The sequence below is a fragment of the Euwallacea fornicatus genome, chromosome 14, assembly GCF_040115645.1.
Source record: "Euwallacea fornicatus isolate EFF26 chromosome 14, ASM4011564v1, whole genome shotgun sequence".
Classification (NCBI taxonomy): domain Eukaryota; kingdom Metazoa; phylum Arthropoda; class Insecta; order Coleoptera; family Curculionidae; genus Euwallacea; species Euwallacea fornicatus.
Window position 1 is genome coordinate 1,688,021 of NC_089554.1, and position 24,066 is coordinate 1,712,086.

The 24,066-nt window shown below is 33.2% G+C and overlaps 1 protein-coding gene across 4 annotated transcripts; it reads left to right on the forward strand.

The window, feature by feature from the left end:
* Nucleotides 1–10,644: 10,644 nt before the first annotated feature.
* On the forward strand, nucleotides 10,645–23,281 carry LOC136343455 (sodium- and chloride-dependent GABA transporter ine-like). Of its 4 annotated transcripts, none has more exons than XM_066290186.1 (16): nucleotides 10,645–10,806; nucleotides 10,917–10,964; nucleotides 12,398–12,766; nucleotides 13,932–14,240; nucleotides 14,368–14,563; nucleotides 19,079–19,269; nucleotides 19,964–20,098; nucleotides 20,177–20,399; nucleotides 20,458–20,725; nucleotides 20,788–21,016; nucleotides 21,732–21,844; nucleotides 21,904–22,044; nucleotides 22,098–22,274; nucleotides 22,369–22,569; nucleotides 22,624–22,770; nucleotides 22,827–23,281. In XM_066290186.1, the coding sequence occupies exons 3-16, from the start codon at nucleotides 12,568–12,570 to the stop codon at nucleotides 22,995–22,997; spliced, it is 2,700 nt and encodes an 899-aa protein (XP_066146283.1). In that variant the 5' UTR covers nucleotides 10,645–10,806; nucleotides 10,917–10,964; nucleotides 12,398–12,567; the 3' UTR covers nucleotides 22,998–23,281. The 4 variants fall into 4 exon arrangements, with proteins under 4 accessions (XP_066146283.1, XP_066146282.1, XP_066146284.1 ...); XM_066290188.1 differs by having other exon boundaries at nucleotides 10,646–10,806; nucleotides 12,610–12,766; XM_066290185.1 differs by having other exon boundaries at nucleotides 10,645–10,964.
* Nucleotides 23,282–24,066: the final 785 nt, after the last annotated feature.

Here is a 24,066-nt window from a genome sequence, read left to right on the forward strand (position 1 = left end):
TGTGACTTTACAACTTCCTCACTGCCCTGAACAATTTCTGTGGTAATAATTATAAAAATGGAATCCGTTTTCTATAGTTATATTCAAGAAACAGTTAAAGATGCTAAGTGCTCTTGTCAATAAAATTGATTAATATGATTGAGTCTGTGAATGAATGTATCATTTGGGCGCCTTCTGAAATCCTGCTAGAAATCTATAATCCCATCATTTAGATAGTTCGGTTTGGGGTTCAAAATGTGTCCAAAGAGTCATCAATTTCCGATGTAACATTAGATACGACTAAACCCAGATTATTGCAGTCAGTGCATATTGGTACTTGAGAATCTAAAATTCTATGAACTAAAAATGAGAAAATTGCATAACTTTCTTGTAGTTATCCATAGGTATAGTGCAACGGATATTCTGAAGGATCAAGAAGAACACAGCATAGCGTGTAATTTTATTTATTGGCATCATCGTGAATTGTCTGGTCGTATGATATCGACATCGTAATTGTATGATGTAATCTAAAAAATTATAAAAAACATATTGTCCTCTGCGTCCTCTACTATCTCTATACAATTTGTAATATGGTATTACATTATGAGATTAAGAGGGCATATATGTATATATTCCTTTTATTATTGCCCCTATTCTTACGGCTAGTGTGCGCCTCACCATATTAGATTGATAATAGATTATAGGTCTATGGGCGGTTATTTATTAAAAAAATATTTTAAATTTATTTCACTCGATTAAGCACATTTGCTGCCGCTCGTTATTTATTTACCATTATCAATTCCGATATGAATTAAACGCGTACCTGTTAGAGACACAAGATACAAAAAAAATTAATATTAAATGCTGAAAGAAATTCCTGAGAGAAATTTGATATCAATTGTGGAAAGAAAATTGATATTATTTCGAGAAACAAATTTAATATTACTTCTCGAAAGAAATTCAATATTATTTGTTTTAAGAATATCAATATTATTTGCAAAACGAATTTTGACATTAGTTCTTGAGAAAATTCACCAAATGTTATTGTACCAAACGTTGTTCGGGGCTCAAAATTAATAATTTTATGGTTGAGACAAAACAGTATAAAGGTCGTTTTGTTTTTTTAAACAGGACACCTTAAATATTAGCAAATGCAAATGCTCTGAAAAAAAATGAAATTTTCTTTAAAATGATGTGCCATGTTCCAATCTACACCATCATATTTCACAAACAAATGCTTTAACTCAAGTACAACTAAATACTAATTTTATTATTTTCACAATTTGTTTAGCGGGTGGAGCCTATCAAGATAGTAATATTAATAAAAGATTGAGAATTCACGAAATTATTTAATTGAAAATATCTCGAAAACTATTAGATATACGAATTATTTTATGAAACGCTTTTTTAATGTAAAAAAGATTAAAATTTTAAAATTTATAAAACTATGGAAGCTATCGATATTTGCAATAAACTTAGGTCAATTTATTGCCGGCATGACGTCGGATTAGACCGAAATAATGCTGCTAGCCTGCAAAAGAAAACTGCAGAGAATGAGTCTGAATGTGAAAGGAATCAAGAATGAGACGGTGGAGTGGGTAAAATACTTGGGAGTGAAATTTGGGAAAAAAATCAAGTTCGGGGAGCACTTACGTGAAGTCGTGGACAAAGTTAGCAGGATCGTCCGATACTTGGAGGGGATCCTGCTGAAGTTGAATGAATTGAGTTGTGAGGGGAGGAGGGTGCTAGTAGCTCCGTAATGCTCTACACGGCACTGGTGTGGCTGGAACAACTTAGCCATAAAAAGTACGAGGGAATCCTGGACCGGGCGAATCGAATAACTTGAGAAAATTTTGTTCCTGAACAAACTTTACATTTTTCTTTTAAAAGAGAAACTTACAATAGAAGAAAAGTCGGAGGTTTTGCAAAAACAACAGTAATAAAGAATTTGATAACGCATTAAGTACGTTAGTGCGTCATGTTCGTAATTAATATACGAGATGTCTCTTAATATAGTTCTATAAATTGAACCATGTGTTGTAGATCCTAAAATACGACGAAAATTTCATATAAACGTATATTGAAAGGAGCTTACTTTTCAACATAGATGGTATGAAAGATTAGTTTCTGAGGATGGTTTTGTATTAATATTTTCGAAACGTTACGACACAAAATTTCGTACTTTATTATAACTTTTTGAGCCCTTATAAAGAAATTTCCACATTTTTCCCGAAATGGGTACTTAAACTATATTGAAGATTACATAGGAAAAATATTTAATTTGACGATTTTTACATAAAAAGGTACTGTTGTTGAATGTCTAAATATGCAAATGTTTTTGATAAACTAAAGACTTAACAAATCGGTGGGTACTATGTTTTTTTAAAGAAACATAAGATTTAAAATCCTTTTTATTTATTTTCTTTATCAATAATTATAATTAAATTTTGTTTCTGTGGTAACAAAAAATCACCAAACTATTAATAAATGTTGTTATATATAGAGGTATAAAAAAAATGTTGTTTCATTTCAAGATCAACTGGATTTTATATCTGATGGTTATTTGGTCAAATATAGTATCCACTGATTTATTAAATCTCAATTTTTTTGAGAACTGTTGGAGGTTTTTACTTTCCACAGTATTACCGTTTTTATATAAAAATCCTCAAGTTTAATATTTTTCCCATAAAATCGGTTTGATAGTTTTTAAGTGCTGCCCCCCTGAATTACCTGCCACTGGACAAATGTGGCAATTTCTTCATAGAGACTCAAAAAGAGTACAAAAATTGATAAAAAGTACAAAATTTTATCAATTTATTTCGAAACGTTTCAAAAATAATAAAAAACCGCCCTCAGGAACCAAACTTTCACACCCTGTATATCGAAAATGAAACGCCTTTCGATATGTTTATATGAAGTCTTCGTCGTATTTGGGACCTAGAATATATGACTGAATTTATCGCACTATGTTTAGAAACATCTTGTATGTACGTACGTGAAATTTTATTTCGATTTTTACGTTGGTATAATTTATACGGATTATATAACCATTTATTATTCTATAGCTGCTACAAAATAGTTCTCAATTATCAACAGTGATTGATGGTCTTTACCCATATTGGCGTCACGGAATTTCTAGATTGAGATTATTCGGAAAAATGCCTCAATTTAATACACTCAAACTCGGTTATAGCGAACCTGGGTTATAACCAACGGTCACCTTTAACGAACTAAATGTCACGAATGTACAAAGTGACTAATTACATGTTATTCTTGTTCTGATATAATGATACAAATTTATAATGAACGATTGGTTGTAGCGAACTTTTTTCGAGAAAGAATTTGCAGGTCCGATTGGTCAGAACGAATTAATTTCTATCAAAAAGATCATCTTGAAGAAGTTATTAGGCTGGTTTTGGGGTATTTTTTTGTCAGGATGATCTCGACACCAGGAAATCCCCATGTATTAAATCGTAGATCAAGATGACGAAGAGGATTTTCCGATGTCAAAGTGGATTAAGAAGCAAAATAATTATGATCTAGAAGAGTATACCAAAATACATAGCTAACGATTTGCTAACAACTTATGTTCGACATATTATATGGCTCTATTGAAAGACATTCTCTTATAAGAAAAAAAAACAAGTGCAAAAACAAAATAACTGACTAAAATGTAGTAGTACTATATTATACTACATAGGTATTGTGTTGATACAAATAAAACAGAAGCGTTCTTTTTGCCTTTCTTTTCTTTTTAATTCGTGTATAAATCTGAACTATGTAGATATAAATTAAAAAATTATAATAATTTTTAATATATAAAATTTTTTAAAGCGAACATAATATGTATATATATGACTGTATGTACGCATTAACCAGGATCGGATATAATGAATGCCTGGCTATAGCGAATAAAATCGCTGGTCCCCTCGTGTTTTTTATTACTCAGTTCGACTGTATTACTCTAATATACAGTAAATCCTAGCGAATTAGGCATATGAAGGAGTGTCTGTTTCTGCGCATCTCGATTCATAGTATACAACATCCGAATAAAACGTGATTGAGCTCATTTGCGGTACTGCTCGTTTGGTGCGATGGCCAGGCGGAACTCTGCAACGTTGCCGGCGCGCTTTTAAACAGCCGGGCGCTTAATTGATGGTATCGACAAACCAATGTATTAAAAATGCGTCGATACTTAAAGGCGAACTTCCACAATAAAGTATTTTTAATATATTTTTTGTTGAATATATAGAATATAAAGCCGAAAATAATTTCGTTTTTCTCACTTGTTACCGAAATTTTTGAATAAATTTATTTTCCGTGTCGTGCTATAATAGCGAATAGAAATAGATTAAAATGGCAATTTTTTCAATTGAAGAAAAAGTTTTCATGAAACAATTTTATTCAAGGAAATCCTTAGACGGGGGAAGTTGCTGGTTTTTTAGGACATTTTGATAATCGGCCCATTCCTAGTGTTACCACAGTGCGTCGCATCATTCAAAGTTTCGAGACGACTGGATGTGTTTCACCCCTGCATCATAAACGCCCCCCATAAGATGACAATGAAAGGGAAGAGCAGGAAATCACGGTTTGTGCCAGTGTTGAGGAAAATCCTGATCAGTCCTTCAGTAAAATAGCGAATCAAGTAGATGTGTCACGTACAATCGCCCACAGAATTTTGAGGAAAAACGGGTACACTTCGTATAAGATGAAAAAAACGAATCAAATCTTTCCTGAAGATCTAGAAAGAAGGCTATTTTTTTGTGAAACAACAATGGAAAGGGCCAATAATAATGAAAATTTCATCAAAAACATCCTTGTTACGGATAAATCGTCTTTTCCATTATTAGGTCACACTAATCCAGTCGTTACTCGTTACTGGTTAATATAAAATTTGAACCGAACGTACGAAGTATGACCCGATATCCCCAAAAACTTAATGTTTGGGCAGATATTTTAAGTGACTATGCAATTGATTCGTTTTTCATTGAGGGTACTGCGAACGGGTTGAAATGCCTCGACTTGCTCCAGGCACAAATTATTCCAGCGATCCAATAATTAGGAATTAATTAAGGCGATTTATGGTTTCAGTAAGATGGCTATCCTGTCAACAATACCGCTCCTGTTCAAGAACGTATTGAGAGACATTTTCCAAACATAGAGATAAGTGGACGGGGAACCATTCTGTGGCCAGCAAGATCCCCTGATTTAACTCCTGCAGATTTTTTCTTGTGGAATTATGTCAAATCTACAATTTATAGATTTGAAGATGATAAGGCTAATAATTTGGATGAGTTGCGAATTGAAATTCGAAATTGAATGCAAGCTATTAATCTAGAAACACTTGTAAGATTGCGGCAGGCAGACTTTTTATGATAGGCTCGGTTATTGTTCTGCACAAGAAGGGGGCCGATTTGAACATTTAATTTAATTTTGGGTGTTGTTTTAATTTCCATTAACATTAATTATTGATTTTTCTAAATTTATTTCTAGAATTTTACACTTACGTTTAAGAGTAACATTTATGTTCTTACTTAATTTTGAGAAGAAAAATTATTTGAAATTATTTTGATGACAAACTTTAAATAACGATTAAGCATCCGGTCGTTTAAAAGCGAACCGGCAACGTTGCAAAGTTCCTCCTGGCCATCGCACCAAGCGAGCAGCAGTACCGCAAATGAGCTCAATCACGTTTTATTCGGATGTTGTATACTATGAATCGAGATGCGCAGAAACAGACACTTCTTTATATGCCTAATTCGCTAGGATTTATTGTATACGATAATTATTATCTGCCTAGGGCCAGTTTGAATACAATATCGGTACTACAAGTAAACGGCCCAAATTCGCAACACTAAAGTTTTCAACATTATTCCAAACGAGAACTCCTAATGGCAGTTTGTATTCTGAAAACCAACCATGTAGGGTGTCTCAGTAATTTCGCTATAAGGTGATATTTGGGTTATGATTAGAATTACTTGAAAATTTTTCGATGTCAACTTTCTTATCTCAAATAAAATATTCTGTATATTTTTTAATTTTTTGATTCCATATATTAAAGTGATTAAATAATTATTAGATCTCCTTATTTCTAGACTTTAGGTTTAAATGCCATATGCGACTTTTAGCTGTATAGAGCTCAAAAGCACGCTTGTAATTTCGTTTACACTCTCCTAATATAAGTAACACATCTATGAAACGATTAAAAGTTCTTAATCAAATTTGCAAGTTTTAATAGTGAATAATAACAATTTGAAATATGTTGGTTTGCTGTGCAAGTAGTATGGCCGATTTTTGGTAAAATAGCATAGGCAGTAGTGGTTGTCACTCGTTTAGTCGTTGTCGTAAAAATTGTGAAAGTGAAAGATCTAGGAATAGGGAGACCTAATAATTATTTAATGACTTTAACTTATGGAGTCTAAAAACACTAAAATATATAAGATGGTCTATTTGAAATAAGAAAATTGACGTTAACTGCCGGTATAGCCGCAAGTAGTAAAAACAGTAAATTTCTACTACATAATATATTTTATCAAACCAAACAATTTGCCCCCAAAATATTTTCGAAGATTTCTAACCATAACCGAGATATTGCTTTGCAACAGATTACTGAGACACTCTGTATATGTGGCAATAATTACATTATTACAACATTTCTGATATTATCCTATTGAGTCACGTTCCAGTAAACTGAACCAGGGAACTTTGATTGAAACTGGATGGCGATAAAATTTCTGCTAGTATATACTGTTGTGGCTTCAGTTATTACTTAATAATGAAACACCTGATTTTTAGTGTTGAAGAGATGTTGGATGAAAATCAATAGTAGATACTTCATGTTACCCTATCACTGTAGGGTAGTGATGTCGTGCACGCAAAAATACATTGATTCAGCTATATAATTCATCCCTAAAGACTGGTATTATTGATGATAAATTTAAAACCCCTAGAGTGGCAGCGCATGTTGTTCATACCCTTATTTCCTACTATAATATATCTAATTCTATTCCGATACATATTTATTATTAATAAAACTATCCGTAGTTGTACGAGTAATACATGAATTTTTATTTTATTATACGATTCATCAAACACTTTAAAAACTTTGCAGTCTCATAATGAAAGCTTCCTATGCAATAATTATTGTAGTTCGGAGTTTAATCATCTTCGTATACGGATCAATTTTAGACATAAAAGATCATAAGCGACACGATTATCTAGAAATAGTGTCGTTAATTCAAAAGAAATCTCAATTCTTCGACAACAAAGGATCAATTGTAGGAGTCTTTATAGCACAAGATGTTACCCAGGAACTTGATGATATCATTACCAGTTGGCTCAAAAGTTTTTACTATCAAAAGCGAGTGGAAGGCCTTAAGATCATAAACCGAAAACCAGATGAAGCTGAAAAGATGGATTCATTTACTGACACTGTTGTTTTCATGGAGAATCTGGAGGAAAGCACAATACAAAACGTCTCCTGCAGATTATTCAATGAACGTGGCTTGTGGCAAAGAGATGGGAGATTTGTTTTCATACTGTCTAAAACAATTACAGGTTCTATTGAAGACCTGCGGTCTAGTGTAAAAATGCCATGGAAGCAAGCTAAGATCCTCAATTATGTTATTGTGTGTATGTCTAAGTTCCTATTGTATCCTCAGGTTCTAACATATAACCCCTATAACGGTATTACATATAACTTTTCAACCCAACACAATTACACTTCGAGAGACCTGTATCCAGCTAAATTAAAGAACTTATTTGGTCACAACGTGACTATATGTTACTGCCTATACAAGCCCTATATCGTGATATCCAATGGGAAAATAGGGGGTACAGGTTACGACTTTGCTACCACGTTTATAAAATATATTAACGGAACAGTGAACGAAATTGTAAAAGCTGATCTTGCAGAGGTTGCCAAAACCTTGATTGATGGAAGAGGTGATATGAGTGCCATAGGTTTCTTTTTATTTGAGGAATCAATACATTCAGTAGGATACCCTCATGGTTTAATGGATGTGGTGGTTTTCGTGCCGATTCCATCAACGTCCACCACATTCGGTTTGATATACATTTTAGATAAGTACGCTTGGCTCTCGAGTCTACTTATTTTAGTCATGTATCATAGCATGAAGTCGTTGAGACATAACTTATTCTCTAGCTTTAAAGCCAAAAAACCTGAAGCCGGTATAAAAATATTGGCTTTCACCGTTTCATTATTTAATATCTTTTTTGCTGTAATTGTTCAATGTGAGTTCCTATTGGCTTTATTATTATTGAATGCATATTATTTCATGCTAAATTCAAACAGGCTGGATTACCACGTTTCTAATACACCCCTCACAATTTCACGACATTGACACAATAGACGAGCTAATAGAAAGCAAGCTGCCTATACATAGCTTTCGTCAATGGAAAGCTTTCCTAACTACCAGATTAGACCAACAGTTTGTTTTCAGTACCGACTTAATGTATGTTAAACAGGATGCAGATGGAAGATTGCCTGCTTATGTGGCTACTGCTGATTCTGCTAGTATAACGTCCACTGATTACAATTTTTCTTCTCAGTTTGTCCAAACACATCACCAGGTAAGACAAAATAAGTTATTGTAAAGCAACAAGCAGTGAGCAAGAAATTACAGGTCAAAGAACAAGTAGGAACAAGCTATATGGTCTTCTATCTGTGTCCCACTTCTCCATACAAGAAAGCTTTAAAAGATTTCACATTAAAAAGTTTAACCTATGGAGCCTTTTCCAAGGATTGGGGACTATATTACAGATATTGGACCGACCCCAAACATAAGGCTGAAAAGCTGCAAATAAAACATATGCTTGGATTGTTTATCATATGGTCTACAGGTATGGCGTTGGGTAGCTTGGTTTTTGCTTTAGAGATTACTTGGCATCGGTCTTTGATGGTTAATAAAGTCTATGAGTGTGTGACTTAAAATCAAAAAACGGAAGTTATCAATTAATGTAAAAGCACGGTAATTGATGACAGTCATAACACTGCAATGAAATTAGTAATAATTTTAAACATCGCTAGTTTCTAATTTGTTTAATTTTATTCAAACAACCACTAAAAAAAATCCAAGGGGTCTAACTCTGCCGACCTTGGAGGTCACTATATGGTACTATGTCTCTCGTAATCAGAACTAGGTGTAATTAAATACCTTACTACACAAAAATACCTTTGATTTGTATACAGATGATAAAGTGATATGACCTAAATAAATCAATGAATGTTTAATAAAATTTTAATACATATTTCTAAAAGTTTCAGATTTAGCTATAGGAAATGCTAAATATGTTTATATGTTTAGAATTGCATGTACACAGTATTCATTTAGAAAAATGTTATTTCATTAAAAAAAAATCAAATATGGTTGTGTAATTTTTTTTTGTATCACTGGATAATTTGGAATAGTTTTAAAATATCACATGTACGAATTGAAAATTATGTCGCAGCGTTTAAACGGTTTAGCAAAATCGCTTTATTCCCAAGGTTCTTGGCATATTCCACAATAAATCGCATTTATGCAAAATATTTTTGCGATAATGATATACTTTGTGAGATATTATTCGAAACTAACAGTTAATCTGAGTTAAATTGAAATTGCTAGCTGTTTTCCTGACTATTCTGCTCGCCCTGTATACGTATTATAGGAATTAGTACCATTAAGAGCGTGATAAAAACTTGAAACTACTTACAATATTTTATCGGGTGAAGAACGAATATTCCTACTCTACTAGATTAGGACTATTGTTCATTTAATGATGGCCGAGAAATTGCGGGGGGTTAGTCAACAATTCTCCATGAGGAGGTACACTTCATAAAAAATTGTGCCAAGATGGTCTTTGACAAATACGTATAAAAATCATAAATAGAATGCGCTTCATGTAGATAGAAAATATTGCCATTTTCTATGTGCTTCATTTGCATATAAATGTATATAAAATGTTTGGCAATCGCATCAGAGAAAGCAATACGCTTATCCTAGTATTATATTAAATTAAATTATATTATAATTTTATTTTATTTTATAGGTACTCGCATAGGTTCTCTGTAAAATATACCTTGATATATATGAGGGCATCCTTCACAGGGCCAAAACCTGTCTTTTGGATATCTCAATAACTGATAAGAAATACACTAACTTCCTCTATTAGGTTCCTTCAGAGAATCCCAGAACTCCTTGGAACATGAATAAAGAAAAGCGCATAAAAATATTGTAGCACTATACTTTAGAAGGTAAATCGCTTACAGATTACGTGTTGGGTTTTCCCCGTTGATAGATTTCTTTCGGAAAATAAAGATTCTTCTCGAACTGTATAATATACAATACAGAGGCACATAATTTTTATAAATCTCATTGCAATGATTGATAGTCGAATCGCTCCCCGTATTTCTTCGTCCGAAAAAAAAACTAGTCAACGAACCAAATACAGAAGGTCTTATTTAATACTTTTGGCAAATATAACTCAATTCCGCGGATCATAAATAGAAAATCAAATACGATAAGATCGTTTTATCAGAAAAAATAATTGAGCCTTTCATTCACAGCAATAAATACACACATTATACATAAAATCGTCATCGCCATCGGCCCAGAGATAAATAGTGTCGCAAAGATAAGTAGTAATCCAGCAGAGAAATAATATAAGTGGTGGGACGTTCGTTTAGATTGCATTATTAACAACAATTCATAACTTGGTCGAGTCTTTGCCAGCATTGAATCAAACAGCGTGTAGTACCATTGTGCAGGTTACCACGGTGCGGCGGTTCGTGAAAGTGGATTTACTGGCGCGGCACTTGGTTCTTCGGTGCGGGTTTTTGTCAAATCGCATGAATATTATCCGTTAAAAAATTGCTTCGATTGTTATTTATTTTGCCAATTTGCGTTATTGCAATTACAATTTTATATTTTTTGAAGGTTACTCCTTGTCACCGGACCATATTTACTTATGGCAATTAACTGATGGTAGGTAAATAATCGTTGATTTTATGCTATTAAAATGGTAGTATTCAATGAGCGGTACCCCCTTCAAACGGAATCGTAGGTTGAACAATATTAAAATAGAGAACCTGAAGTTTCAGGAGTTATAGATTTTTACCGATAGGGAAATCTTATGTAGAATCGATTCATTGAAGACTTTAAGGTTTGTGCAACCTATAGAGTGGTAAAGGTTATCGATAATAAAATAGTCAAGTAAAATGAAATTGGTATTGAAGAACGGAATTTATTAATCCGCTCTCACAAGTACCGATAATTACTTTAATTACTTAATTTTGTTATTTTGAGTAATACATTCAATAGAAGTTAGTAGTAGTGAGTTAGTTATTGACCCCCCCTGGTTATTTGTTATCAAAGTTTGATTAATATGTAAAATATGTCTGTTCATAATAATATACTGGTAAATTAATCATAATAGATACGTCACTACCCTACCTATATAGGTAATACATGCATGTTTATTTATTTATATGTATATATATATTTTTTTATATATAAATATATAAAAATATGTGGGTCTCCAGGTTTATCTGATGCTTATCGGCTAAATCAAGTTAGATAAATTGCTGGAAAGTTTCAATCAACTTGCAAAAAATAAGTTGCCTATGGTATGGAAATACCCTTATCAGAGAAAGCTCGTCTTTATAGGAACTTTTTCTCGGATAGCTCTGAAAGGTGGTTGTTGACCTTCATAGCTTTTAGTTTTGCGCAAAAAAAAACATTTTTATAAAAGAAAGTTTTTCCACTCGCACTGTAATAACTAAACGATTATGATTTACATAATTAGTAGAAGTGAAAAAAGGCTAGAGGAAGAAGATATTGAAATTTTGTATTTGTGGCAGCAGTTGTGTCTACAAGAGGAACAAGAGAAAGCTAATCAAAAAGACATTATTGGATGTATCGTATTACTACAAAACGATAAAAAAAAGCAAGTCTTGCTTCTATTAATTTTATTAGCATCTCCTTGTGGACATTTATGTTCTGTTTTTCTGATAAAAGGCAAACCTTTCTGTGCAAACGGTAAACACCAAATGCGTTGAAACATATTTGCATAAAACAGGGTTTTTCGTTAGTTTTAAGAAATAGTATATCTAAATGTATATAGATATGCAATGTTCCCAAAGTTTTGTTAGTTCAGGTTAGTTCAGGTCAATAGGAACAGCTTTCAGTGTTTTCGTCAACATTAGACAGCCGTTTATTTGATAGGCGCATTTTCACGTCACTTCTATTTTGCGTAAATATGTCTCATGAACCGAGCGGTATAGTTTCACCGCAGAATTGACTGTTATTACCGCAAGTTTTGCGTAATAAAATTGCCATTTTTTGATACTACTGGAAAATAAGTGGAGAAAATAATTTTGCCTTTAAAATAAGTAAATTTTTATTCCGGTATATCGCAGAAAGACGTGTTCCCTTCGATCATACAAAGCCCAATTCCAACATCAACTCTCAACAGGCCATTGCACGTCACGCGAGGATGATTGAGGCAACAATAGGCGTCGAGGCTAAAATAACGACAATAACAATAAACAAATTGCACGGACAATTTTCCAATTAAAATAAAAAAAAAATGTCTTCGGTTCGCGCTCAACAACCGCCTCTCAATCTGCAGTTTAACGCAAGCAACAAACCTACCAAAATGGGGGACGATAAGCCATCATCTGGACATTCGCGTATGATGGGAAAACGAACACTGAATCTGAAAAGTGACGTGGAAACTGTCCCAGAAGAAAACGATTATGGGGATAATGTTAGTTGTGCCTCTCAAGGTAGGTACCAACTTACTGTTTTAATATTTTTTTCCTACTCGCGTGCGGAAAAGTGTACTTTAACGCACTAATTGGGGTGTGGGAGGTATAATTTTTTAGCAGCGTGTGCACTAAAGTTACTTTACTTCGGTAAAGACACTTTTCCGCACTTGTAATGTAACTTTAGTTTTAGCAATCTCACAAGACGAAGTTTTAAATATGATATGGTAAAGCTTTCCTATAATCTAATATTAACTCTACAAAGTTATCCTAAGTAATATACATATGCAAGTTACAAGTTGGTATGTGTCAAAAATTGATGATATGTCGCCTTTCGATACATGTCAAATTATGTAATTTTTTTATAATATCTACAATTTGTTGCGAAAATCTACAAGATGGTGTTTTTTCGTGGGTCTAAATTGCTTTTACCATCATAAAAATTATTTACCCAATTTTGTTCTTTAAAATACCTTTTTAATATTTCATCTTTCTTTTTTTGACAAGAATCACGATCGATTCAAGAATTCTAATTTTTTATTTAAGTTTTACTTCCAATAGTTATCAACACTTGTTTGAACAGGTTTTATAATTTAGACAGTGTACGATTAGTTTTGTGAATATGGCGAGAAGCTGTTTCAGTTTTGTAATGTTCACTACATATAGGTAAGTTGGGTAAGTAAAATAATAAAAAAATTATTGAAAACAGAAAACTTGTGTAGATATAATACAAAAAAGAATTGATAATAAAATGTCTTCACAAAATTACAAAAAAAAAAGTGAGCACTATTTCATGAAAATGGTGTCCTCCAGTTTTATACTTTGGTCCTCTAAAGAATCAAATCCATAACTTTTCATTTAAATTAGTTCTGATGATCGATATTTTTCATTAGAAAATTCGATCTCATCCATATTAATTCCAGGTCAGTAAAAGGCTTTATCGATCATTTTTTAAAAATATTTATCAGCATTTTTCTCAAAGTGCTGTGGATAGCACTAAAAAAACTTAACAATCACCCTTTTCCGAGAATAAAAATATTCCAACTGAGAAAATTTCGGTTCACAAAAACAACATTTTCATGAAAACTGACACTCTTTCTATGCCAATAGTTTATTTGTAATAGTGTGTAATGATGTTATGAATTAATATTGCATAAAATCTAAAAGGTTGTTTCTATAATTCCAGATTATGACGAAGAACGCCTCGAAATGAAAGATCTCAGAAACTCAGACATCTTGCAACCTTCAGTAATGTTAGATCACAGAAAACTCGCTGATAACCTCCACATAGACAGCAAGAGTTCCAGTCCTGCAGGGTCTCTCAGACGAATACCAATTAATAGACGACCGTTCTTAGATTCTAATCATCCTTCAACCAGTACTTCACCTAGCAATGGCGTAACCCTCGTTTCAAGCATAAGCAGTCCAAACTTTCGGAGAGACCCCAGTATAAGATCGCTGAAGAACTATCATCATTTGATGACTGATATTCAGGGTATGATATTTCCTTTATCAAAACTTATGTACAAATAATTGAAGAACTATTCATCAAACAATTATGATAGCAATTATTAAAGCAGTGATTAAAACGCGAAATTAATGAAATATTGAATTTTCTGAAGGTATACATGCCAATAAGCCTCCAAGTAGCGTGGATTCAGGCTATGGAATGAGTATGAGTCCAAAGCCATTCTCCGATGCAGGTTCGGTGAGATCATGGGCATCGGTGGGAATGGGGTCAACTGACGGTAGAAAAATGATCGTCCGGAGGGTACCAACGTCTCCAGTAGAACTATTCAACATTGTCAATCCTCCTACGTAAGTAGTAATAAACTTATGTGTACTACTTGCTCATGCAATAAATTATACACTCAATTATTTTATTAGTCACACTATAATGAAAACAGATTGAAAGCATCTGTAGTGTGAATGTCTGCCATTCACCTTTTCCGAAAATGACTTGGCATGAGCAAAAGCTGAATCATTTAACAATACTGTTCTTCAATAGAATTTTGAGTGATACGTAAGCATGTTTTAAAAGCTGTAGATTGAGGGTTAAATTTTCTAAGTAATATTCTTTTTGACTCATCGGACTTTTCTCAAGGGAAAGAACCTCTGATTAGCAGGTGTACCCATAGATGTGTATTTGTTGCTATTATTAAAATTGGACACAACATATCTTTAAATATTTTAAAAGGCTTATGAATAATACATTTCATGAAAACAATAAATGTCGTTTAGTGCCGGCAGGAATAATATATTATGTATCAGGTATTGTTCAACGGGAAATTAAAAAAAAAAAGGCCGGTATATATTGTTCGCGTTGTTTTACTCGGAAAAACTATGACGCCATTGTTTGAGTTACATAAATCGTTGTCGGTTACTTATGAAGAGTCGTTGCATGGTCATCAAAAAATGAACCATAATTGGCTGTAACCTAATTATCAATGGTTATTTTGCCATATATACCTTAGATGACTTAAAAATCACATTTACGTGAATCCGACTTAATAGTAATTACTTATGATCTTACTACGTTTACGAGGGATGAAGAGATGATATTTGTATATCAACTAGATCTTCATCGTAGATCTAACTGTGAAATCTCCTACGTATTTTTTAAGCTGTAGCTTGGAAAAAAATATAATAGCAGCCTGCCTAGTCTAGCAAGGGACAAACTAAAAGTCTGTTTTGAATGATCCTGATAAATGGCTACGTTGAATTCTAATTGCCATTTGCATCGACCTATTTTTAAAAATAAGTACTTTACTTAAAGTCAATATAACCTTAACATAATATGTAATCACATGGTAATTTTTTAGTTAAGGGTACTTCAGCTTTAAGTGTCCTTAAAATTACTCACTGTTATCAACTCAAAACAACTACTTTATCAACAAAAATGGACTTAAATTATTGCAATTAACATATATTAATACGTTTTCTGCTTGATTGATTAATCAATTTGTTCAGAAACAAATAAAGTGATTTCGATTTTAATTAGGAAAATGGAATAGGCAATAGAATTAATTTAAAGTGCGCGATATAAGACTTCCTTGTGTAGAGATAAGGGGTTAGCCTAGGCTGCGCTGACCTAGGGATTACCTCCAAGGGTTACAAAAATTATTTTTATTTTGGAAACGAACAAGAACTGCTGCCAATTCCTCAATTGATAATGTTTGGCTTCATACATTCGAATTCATAATTACTTCTCCACTTGACAGAGTTTTCACCACGTTAAATTTGAATTTTTAATTAAGCAAAAACACCGAGGTGGAAGTATTATTTGCTTCTGGATGTAGACCTGTGCTACTGAAATTTATTTAAGCAATAAATGAACCTGTGTTGTATTTGAATCGATCCGCTTTATTGCCGCTATTTTTATCAATAAATCTCAAAAATAGATTTATGCTCGTGTAATTTTTAGCAACATTTTTCCTCAATATAGATAAAAACACGTCAAAGGAAATTTGGTTTAAAAATTTTCCGCTAATCTTTGGTGTTAAAATTAAACAGACGCACTCAGTACTTTCTCGGAAGGTGAGCTCGAGTATCTTTTTCAAAAATGGTGGGACAAAACTTGACTTGCAGTTATTTTAACGAGAGATATGGAAATTATGTATATAAAACTGTTCCGAGAACAGAAAAAAAGTGAGTACTGGCATCAGGTTTGTCTTATTTGGAACTAACTCCTCACTGTAAGTATGCAATTATTAAAGAATTTTAACCCATACCTACTTAAAATTTGCTGCTAATTTTCTCATTAAATCCAGCAAAATACAAGAAATTCCCTACTCAACTAACCGGAAGGTCAAAATATAGCCTCAGCGAAGGTCGCTAATTTGCAGGAAGCAAACGTTTAGGTAGTTACGTTGATTAAGTTTGTTATTAATCTTAACCACATGTTTAATGTCACGATATGGTGATATTAGGGCTTGACACCTTAATTAGTGCATGCCAAAAAGGAAAACGATTATTGTCAGTTACATTGCTGAACGTATTACATCTTCTCAAACACACGATCGTAATTTTATTCATAGTACCTATTAAAATTCGCACTACTATTAGATTTTATTGAAGTGTGACTTAAGTGTCAGGTTGTTAAGTCATAAACCTCTAAATCCCACTTAACTATAAAACAGCGTTTGCTAGGAAATTCGGGGATGAAATTTAGTATTCTGCAGGCGCACTATTTGCTCAATAAATTATATCTGGCATGTAAAGTAATTACTTATTTTTAGCCAAAACTGCAAATATTTAACCACGACTAGGGCAAATAATCGTCACGGCTAGATTATGTGTGATGGAGCTTGAAATAATGTGACAAATACTAATACATGATAATTAAGTGAATTTAAGTTTAAATAGAAGCATAGGCACGAAGATAACAAGTTCTGAACTTTAATAATTATTTTATTTACATTTTACCGTCAAATTGGTATTCACTTTTTTACATAGCTATTCGGTAACTTCCTAAATCAAACTGGTTGTGGATTATTTGTTTTAAAACCACTTCAATGTGTACAAAAACCATTATCATTTTGGTTATAATTAATTTGTCCTGCGTTCACCACAATTTATCGCAAATCTAATAAATTTTGATTTGAAGATTTTTGTTGCTGAGAATTTGTTAGTTATAGTGCGGTGTTCGGTCAGTAACGAAGGTAACAATGTTTAATGTCGGTTGCGTAATTACGAAAAAAAACGAGAAGTTTTTGGCTACCCAAAATCAATTTCGCAGGTATTTACATTTAGATATTAGCTTAAAGTCATGAGAAACAATATAAATAATAAAAATAACAACTGTCCATGTGATAAGTCGGCAGATAAATCAAGAGAGATCTATAAATCATAATTGTTAATTTTCCGCATCAATCACGTATAGAACGTAGTGGTGTTAGATAGGTACCATCAGAAAATATCTCAGCTTATATCACTACTATGAAATATGTATTCCTGTCTAGGAAACAATAATTAACCATGACGTAAGACATTACATCTCACTTGGTGTCCAATTGATTAAAAAAGTTCAAAGAAATACCTAGACATTAATTCTTATGAGGTTCACACATACATACGTGAGAGGTAACTGGTACTTGTTTAAGTAATATTGTTCATGTTTTAATTACATATTGTATATTTTGTAAAAATATTTTAAGGAAACATACAGCGAATGTAGGCAATATCTTGATGCTAATGTGCTATTGACTTTAGTTTCCTGAACATCTTGCCGAAGTTCTAATCATAAACTGGTGTACTTGGCACAATTTGTTATAAAGATAAGCGAACACTTGACAAGTATGTTTAGAGCCAGTTGATGAGATTAAACAAACTAGAAACAAGGTTCTGGGATGTAAAAGCAATTTTTCGTAAGTTTACAACCTATATTTGAATATCGACATAGACGCATCTATAACAAGATTAGGTAAGAACAAAAAATTAACAGCAATAATTACTTTTGTCTTTTTAGCAACAAACGTCAATATTACTGTTTAATCAAATTCAAGTCCGAGAATCACTGGAGATCTAGTAAAAAAATTATCCGAATAGTAATCTCACCAATAGTAGAAGCAACTTCCTATTTGTATGCTGGAAAACGTAATTCTGTCTCTTATTAGCTAACTCCGCGACTCTGCTGTTTCAGAGATCCCTGATCATCGAAAAATCTCACCCTGTAGACTTATTACCCGCTTTTTTAGATTCAATTAAAATCTTATGTTTTTACAAATGAAATGAAAGTGGTTTTAGTGCGGTAAAGTAACTTTGCTACGCGGTCTGAAATTTGTATCGTGATTATATTACCGTTGACTAACGGCGCATATTCTCCATTTTAGTTTATTACAAATTAAAATGAGCCCAATGTTATACTAATTTCACATTTTACTGTCGATACGAGTGTAGGTACTGCGATATTTATTATATCAGATCTAAAACAAGTCATTTTCGATACAATTAATAACATTAATGTAAAGTTTACAGGAATGGAACTAAACCAAGGATTACTACTACTACTACTACTACTACTAGGTACCTCGATTACAACCTAAAACAACCTTCTGTGTTGAGTTGCATTACGATAAGTTGCTTTCGATACAGTTTTTTCGTAATCCAAGCGCCGATTCATTAAATCCGACACAGTGGTAATTAACACTGATTTGTTCAACTGATTCTTAAAATTACTATTGTCACCAGGACGTGATGGAGGCGGAAATATTTATCTCCATTCTGGTTTAAACAGGGAAATAATTTTCTAGTTCGAAGTTTTTGGATGATGGCCAAAGCCCAATAAGTTTCTTGCTTCAGTTTAACTATTTTGAAAATACTCATTTGTTCTAGACCCCCGGAGGAATACGTTTATGATGATGAGAGTGACGATGGTACCGGAGACGACGAAGACAGCATATACATTAAGCCTAGGAGACAGCATTGGTCCAACAAGCTCCAATTTGTTTTGGCCTGCATAGGGTATAGTGTCGGTTTGGGTTCCATATGGCGATTTCCCTATTTGTGTTACAAGAGTGGAGGAGGTGAGAGTTAATTTATTTTAAAACCTCTTCATCTTGAGTTTTTAAGTTTTCGTGTTACGTTCAAAACGCCTTTTATGAATGATGAACGAGACGTCGGTCGCATCGTTCTAATCTTCTAATTTAAATTAGCCAATAAGTGACTCATAATTTGACCATCTCGTTAACTCCTGCAACGCAAACCTACTTAGAAAAGCACTTAAAATTGTTGCAATTTGAGCATTTTACGCGCTACTCGAGTAAGTGCGTACATAAACATAAATACATATTTGCAGTCACTATTCAGACTCCAAAAAATAATGCTTAAACCTTGATATTAGTCATTATTTATTAGTAAATTACAATAATTACTTATATGTGTCAGGATGTTTGCCATTTATTAAATACATTTTGCGTAGACGAACTTCATCAGAAGTAAACGTTAAAACCGTACATTTTGTATAATTTATATAGTGAGAGTTGCGGACATACATAGCACTAAAATTTAGTTTTACAATAAGCCAATGACATAATCGACTTACTTTTGACGTCAGCGATTCAAGATTGGTAATTTTGAATAGGAACTACGAAATATTATGTAAATAATCTAATTCGTACTCAAAGATACAAAATTTTAAAGAACACGCATGTGAGCGTTATTTATGTTTTAAAAACTTGATTATTTACCAGTATAACAATGATGAACGTTTGATTTCAGCCGTGTTTCTTATTCCTTATGCCATTATAATGATATTCATTGGAGGCCCTATGCTATACATGGAACTGGCGGTGGGCCAATTTACAGGCCGAGGTCCTATCGGCGCTTTGGGACATTTATGTCCACTTTTTAAAGGTAACACTTCTAGTTCCTCCTTAATCTACTCACGAATAAAATAAGTATTGACTATTTCCCATTTCCATAAAATTGCAGGTACTGGGCTAGGTAGCGTTGTGATCTCATTCCTAATGTCAACCTATTACAGTGTAATAATTGCTTACGGTGTTTATTACTTCTTCACCTCATTTCGAACGAAACAGCCGTGGGATGATTGTACTCACAGGTGGAACACCAAATATTGCTGGACTCCGGCCCAACTAAAGGACAATATTTCAAAACCTTTATTCAGTCAAAGTCCCGCGGAAGAGTTTTATGAGTATGTGTGTCGACTGGTTCGACGTAGCAAGATCATTAAACATTTTATATTTTGATAGTCGCAAAGTGCTTCAAATAGGAAAAGGAATAGAAGACTTTGACATACTTCGATGGGAGCTGGTAGCGTGTCTCATATGCGCTTGGGTGCTCATTTACTTCGGCATTTGGAAAAGCATAAAATCCTCTGCGAAAGTTCGATATTTCACTGCCACTTTCCCATTTGTTATAATCTTAGTCTTGCTCATTAAGTCTCTGACCCTGGAAGGAGCTGACGCCGGTATGAGATACTTTTTTAAACCCAAATTCGAAATGCTATTGGACGCTAAGGTGCGGGTTCAATCAAATATCTATACTCTGTACTCAAAGTCTCAATGATAACAATATTTCAGGTATGGGTAAACGCTGCTAGCCAAACGTTTAACTCCATGGGTTGCGCCTTTGGCTCAATGATCTCCTTTGCAAGTTACAACAAATACAACAACAGCATTCTGCATGATACTATAGCTGTTTGGTTGGTAAATGGCATTACCAGTTTACTAGTGGGGATATTCGCTTTCGCCACCATAGGAAACATAGCAACTGAACAAGGAACCTCTGTAAAAGATGTGATTGATGATGGTAAGCTTTGAATACTTTTAAAGAAATTACGAAGTGTATGATTCTAAAAATGTTATCAATGATGGAAATACGAGATAAGAGGAAGGTGTGATCACCTTAACTGTTTGGTGTAAACATATAAATCAAAAATACTAATCTTTAATTAAACAAGTTGGCGGATTTAAAGCAAGGTCACATTTTTTGAAAAGTCTAAAATCTGGTCTATATATTCAAAGTTTTGTCATGCAGGATGTGATAAAACTCTCGATAACACTAATACAAGTCGAATGTTGAGGAACAAAAAATACTACATACAAAAATAATACACAAATAGTGAGTGAAATTGCGAGAAACGAAACTATGTAGTGGAATTCGACTACTAAATGCTTAAAAATAAGTTGCAGAAGGGATTTATGAAGAATGACGTTGCCCACCACTTTGGTGACAAAGTATTTTTGATTTTCTCTCCCATTTTTTTCAATTTTAGAACGTTGGATTTATTGTAATTTTGATTGTCAATTTAAACCGTGTTCTATACTTTTTACGGTTTTTTTTTTCCTTTAAAATAGCTAGATTTCACAATTTAAAGCACAGGAACCAAATAATTTAAAATCTAAATTAAAACAAAACTGTTTCGACAGAACCACCGAATTTAAGTATTAAAAAGTACCATATGAAGCAGTTCAATAATCACTCAAACATAAAATGACCCCTTAAATTCACCATCTCTTTTCAGGCCCTGGTCTCATCTTTGTAGTATACCCCCAAACGATGGCGAAGATGCCCACGTCTCAATTGTGGGCTGTTTTTTTCTTCTTTATGCTTATTTGCCTCGCCTTGAACAGCCAAGTAATACCAAAATCTCGCTCAATTCAAATTATTAAATATCTGATTCAGTTTTTCTTTAGTTTGCAATCGTAGAGGTTGTTGTGACTTCTATCCAAGACGGATTTCCTGGATGGATCAAGAAACACTTGATGTGCCACGAAGTGTTGGTGCTGATTATTTGCGTGATCTCATTTCTGTGCGGTTTGCCAAATGTCACTCAGGTAAACTTTGATAGAGTTCTATTATGTAAAGGACTAATATTGTTGTTTTCTAGGGAGGAATTTACTTTTTTCAACTTATAGACCACTACGCGGCGTCTATCTCAATAATGTACTTGGCCTTCTTTGAAGTAATAGCCATAGCATGGTTTTACGGGGCAGTTCGGCTGAGTCAAAACGTCAAGACCATGACAGGCAGACATCCCGGTCTCTTCATCAAGACCTGCTGGCTGGTAAATCATTTGTATTATATTCTTTATACCTTTCATATTGGTATTATCAATATACAATTATATTAATTATAAATATATAATAATTTAACATTAGGTAATAACACCACTTATGATCTTTGCTCTGTGGGTGTTTCTAATCATCGATTATGAGCCTCCAACGTACAATAATGGTGTTTATCATTACCCCAGATGGGCTATTGCGATTGGGTGGATTATATGCTCTTTATCGATAATTTGCATACCTGGTTATATGATTGTTATCTTTATAGGCGCACCCGGATCTAATTTGATTGAAGTAAATAATTTGCTAGAGAATTATTTGCAGATAATGTACAGCGTATGTTTACAGAAATTGAAGAACTCGATTAAATCTGACTTAATAGACAAGTGTCCTAAGTGCGGGGAAACCGACTGCGACTGTGACATAAAAGAGGAAATGAACCCGATGTTAATCATGCAAGCGCATCCTGAAATCAGAAGGGATATAAATATAGAGGTTACAGTCGGAAATTACATTTAGTGTCATCATACAACTTTTTTCATTCATTACAGAATGGAATGCCTTTGTATAGCCCAGTGGTCACCAACTATGTCAACAGTTCTGAAAATCCGCATCAGGTTGCTAGAGAAAATAACACTACGGATAATCTTAGTCAATATGATAATGTAAATGGTCGTTCTGGAAGTCATGTCAGTCAGAATCCCAACGGCAATAATAAGTAGATGCACTATAACAACTTTTCTCATAGTTCCATTTATTAAATAAATCATAACGAATGGAACCGCTGAGAGTCTGTAGTCTACAGGTTACCCACTCAAAAGTAATAATTGTTAAGTAAGATTCTCATAATACGTTAATTTGTATATAAATCATGTATTATTATTAATGACTTAAATGAAAAAATGATATTCCCCATGTTTATCATTTACATAGAGGTAATTCTTGAATTTAAGATGTTATTTAATAGCTGTACCTATCCATCAACTATTAAATATTCACTTACATATTCCATTTTTGTTATTTAATAACCTTGAGTAGGCAAGAAAACATCAGAGGTATGTCTTGGATAAATTCATTTTCAATGTCAGATATTTGTTGGTGAATAGTATATGATTAGTCATCGTCCTATGTTTATGATTTATTGCCTATCGCCACAATTTTTTTTTCATCGACAGTTGCAATAGTATACAGGATGTTTCACTTTTATCCTCCATCTTTGAGAGGAAGCAGAAAATCACGACAGAAAATGAAAGTTTCAGATTTTCTTTATGTTTTTTGCAGCTCTTGCATTAATTCAGATATTTATGTATGTATTTTTTCCCATAAGGGTCCATTTAGAAAATTTACAGGTTGTCTTTTTTTTGACAAGCCACATTAAGGCATTCCTTTTATGTCAAAAAACAATTTTACTCTTTGGTGAGACTTTCTAGTAAAATGAAAGGTTTTGAAACGGATCGACGTTATCTATATATGTATGTATTACCTAAACAGTATATGTGTTTGGCTCGGTAAATTGAAAATTGTTTCATAGGCATACAATGGAAGTTTTGAGATTTATTAAATTGTGGCAGTATTAGTATTGGTTTATTAAAATTTTTGTTAAAATAACGAACTTTTGGGACAAAAATAAATTAATTCAATCATGTTTACGTTTTTTCACACTCTACCACTGCTTTCATTCCAATCCGAGTGTGAATCTGCCAAGAGCGGCCTGAAAGTAGGTACAAATTCACCCTTTGGTTACCGTTATAAAACTAATATGTGAAGTAAGACCAAAGCGTGATTACAAAA

Coding starts and splice junctions, on each gene's coding strand:
- LOC136343455 (XM_066290185.1), top strand. CDS start 12,568: ATGTCTTCGGTTCGCGCTCAACAACCGCCTCTCAATCTGCAGTTTAAC. Junction 14,241..14,367: donor TTTGATGACTGATATTCAGG/GTATGATATTTC, acceptor AATTTTCTGAAG/GTATACATGCCAATAAGCCT. Junction 20,726..20,787: donor AAATGCTATTGGACGCTAAG/GTGCGGGTTCAA, acceptor ACAATATTTCAG/GTATGGGTAAACGCTGCTAG.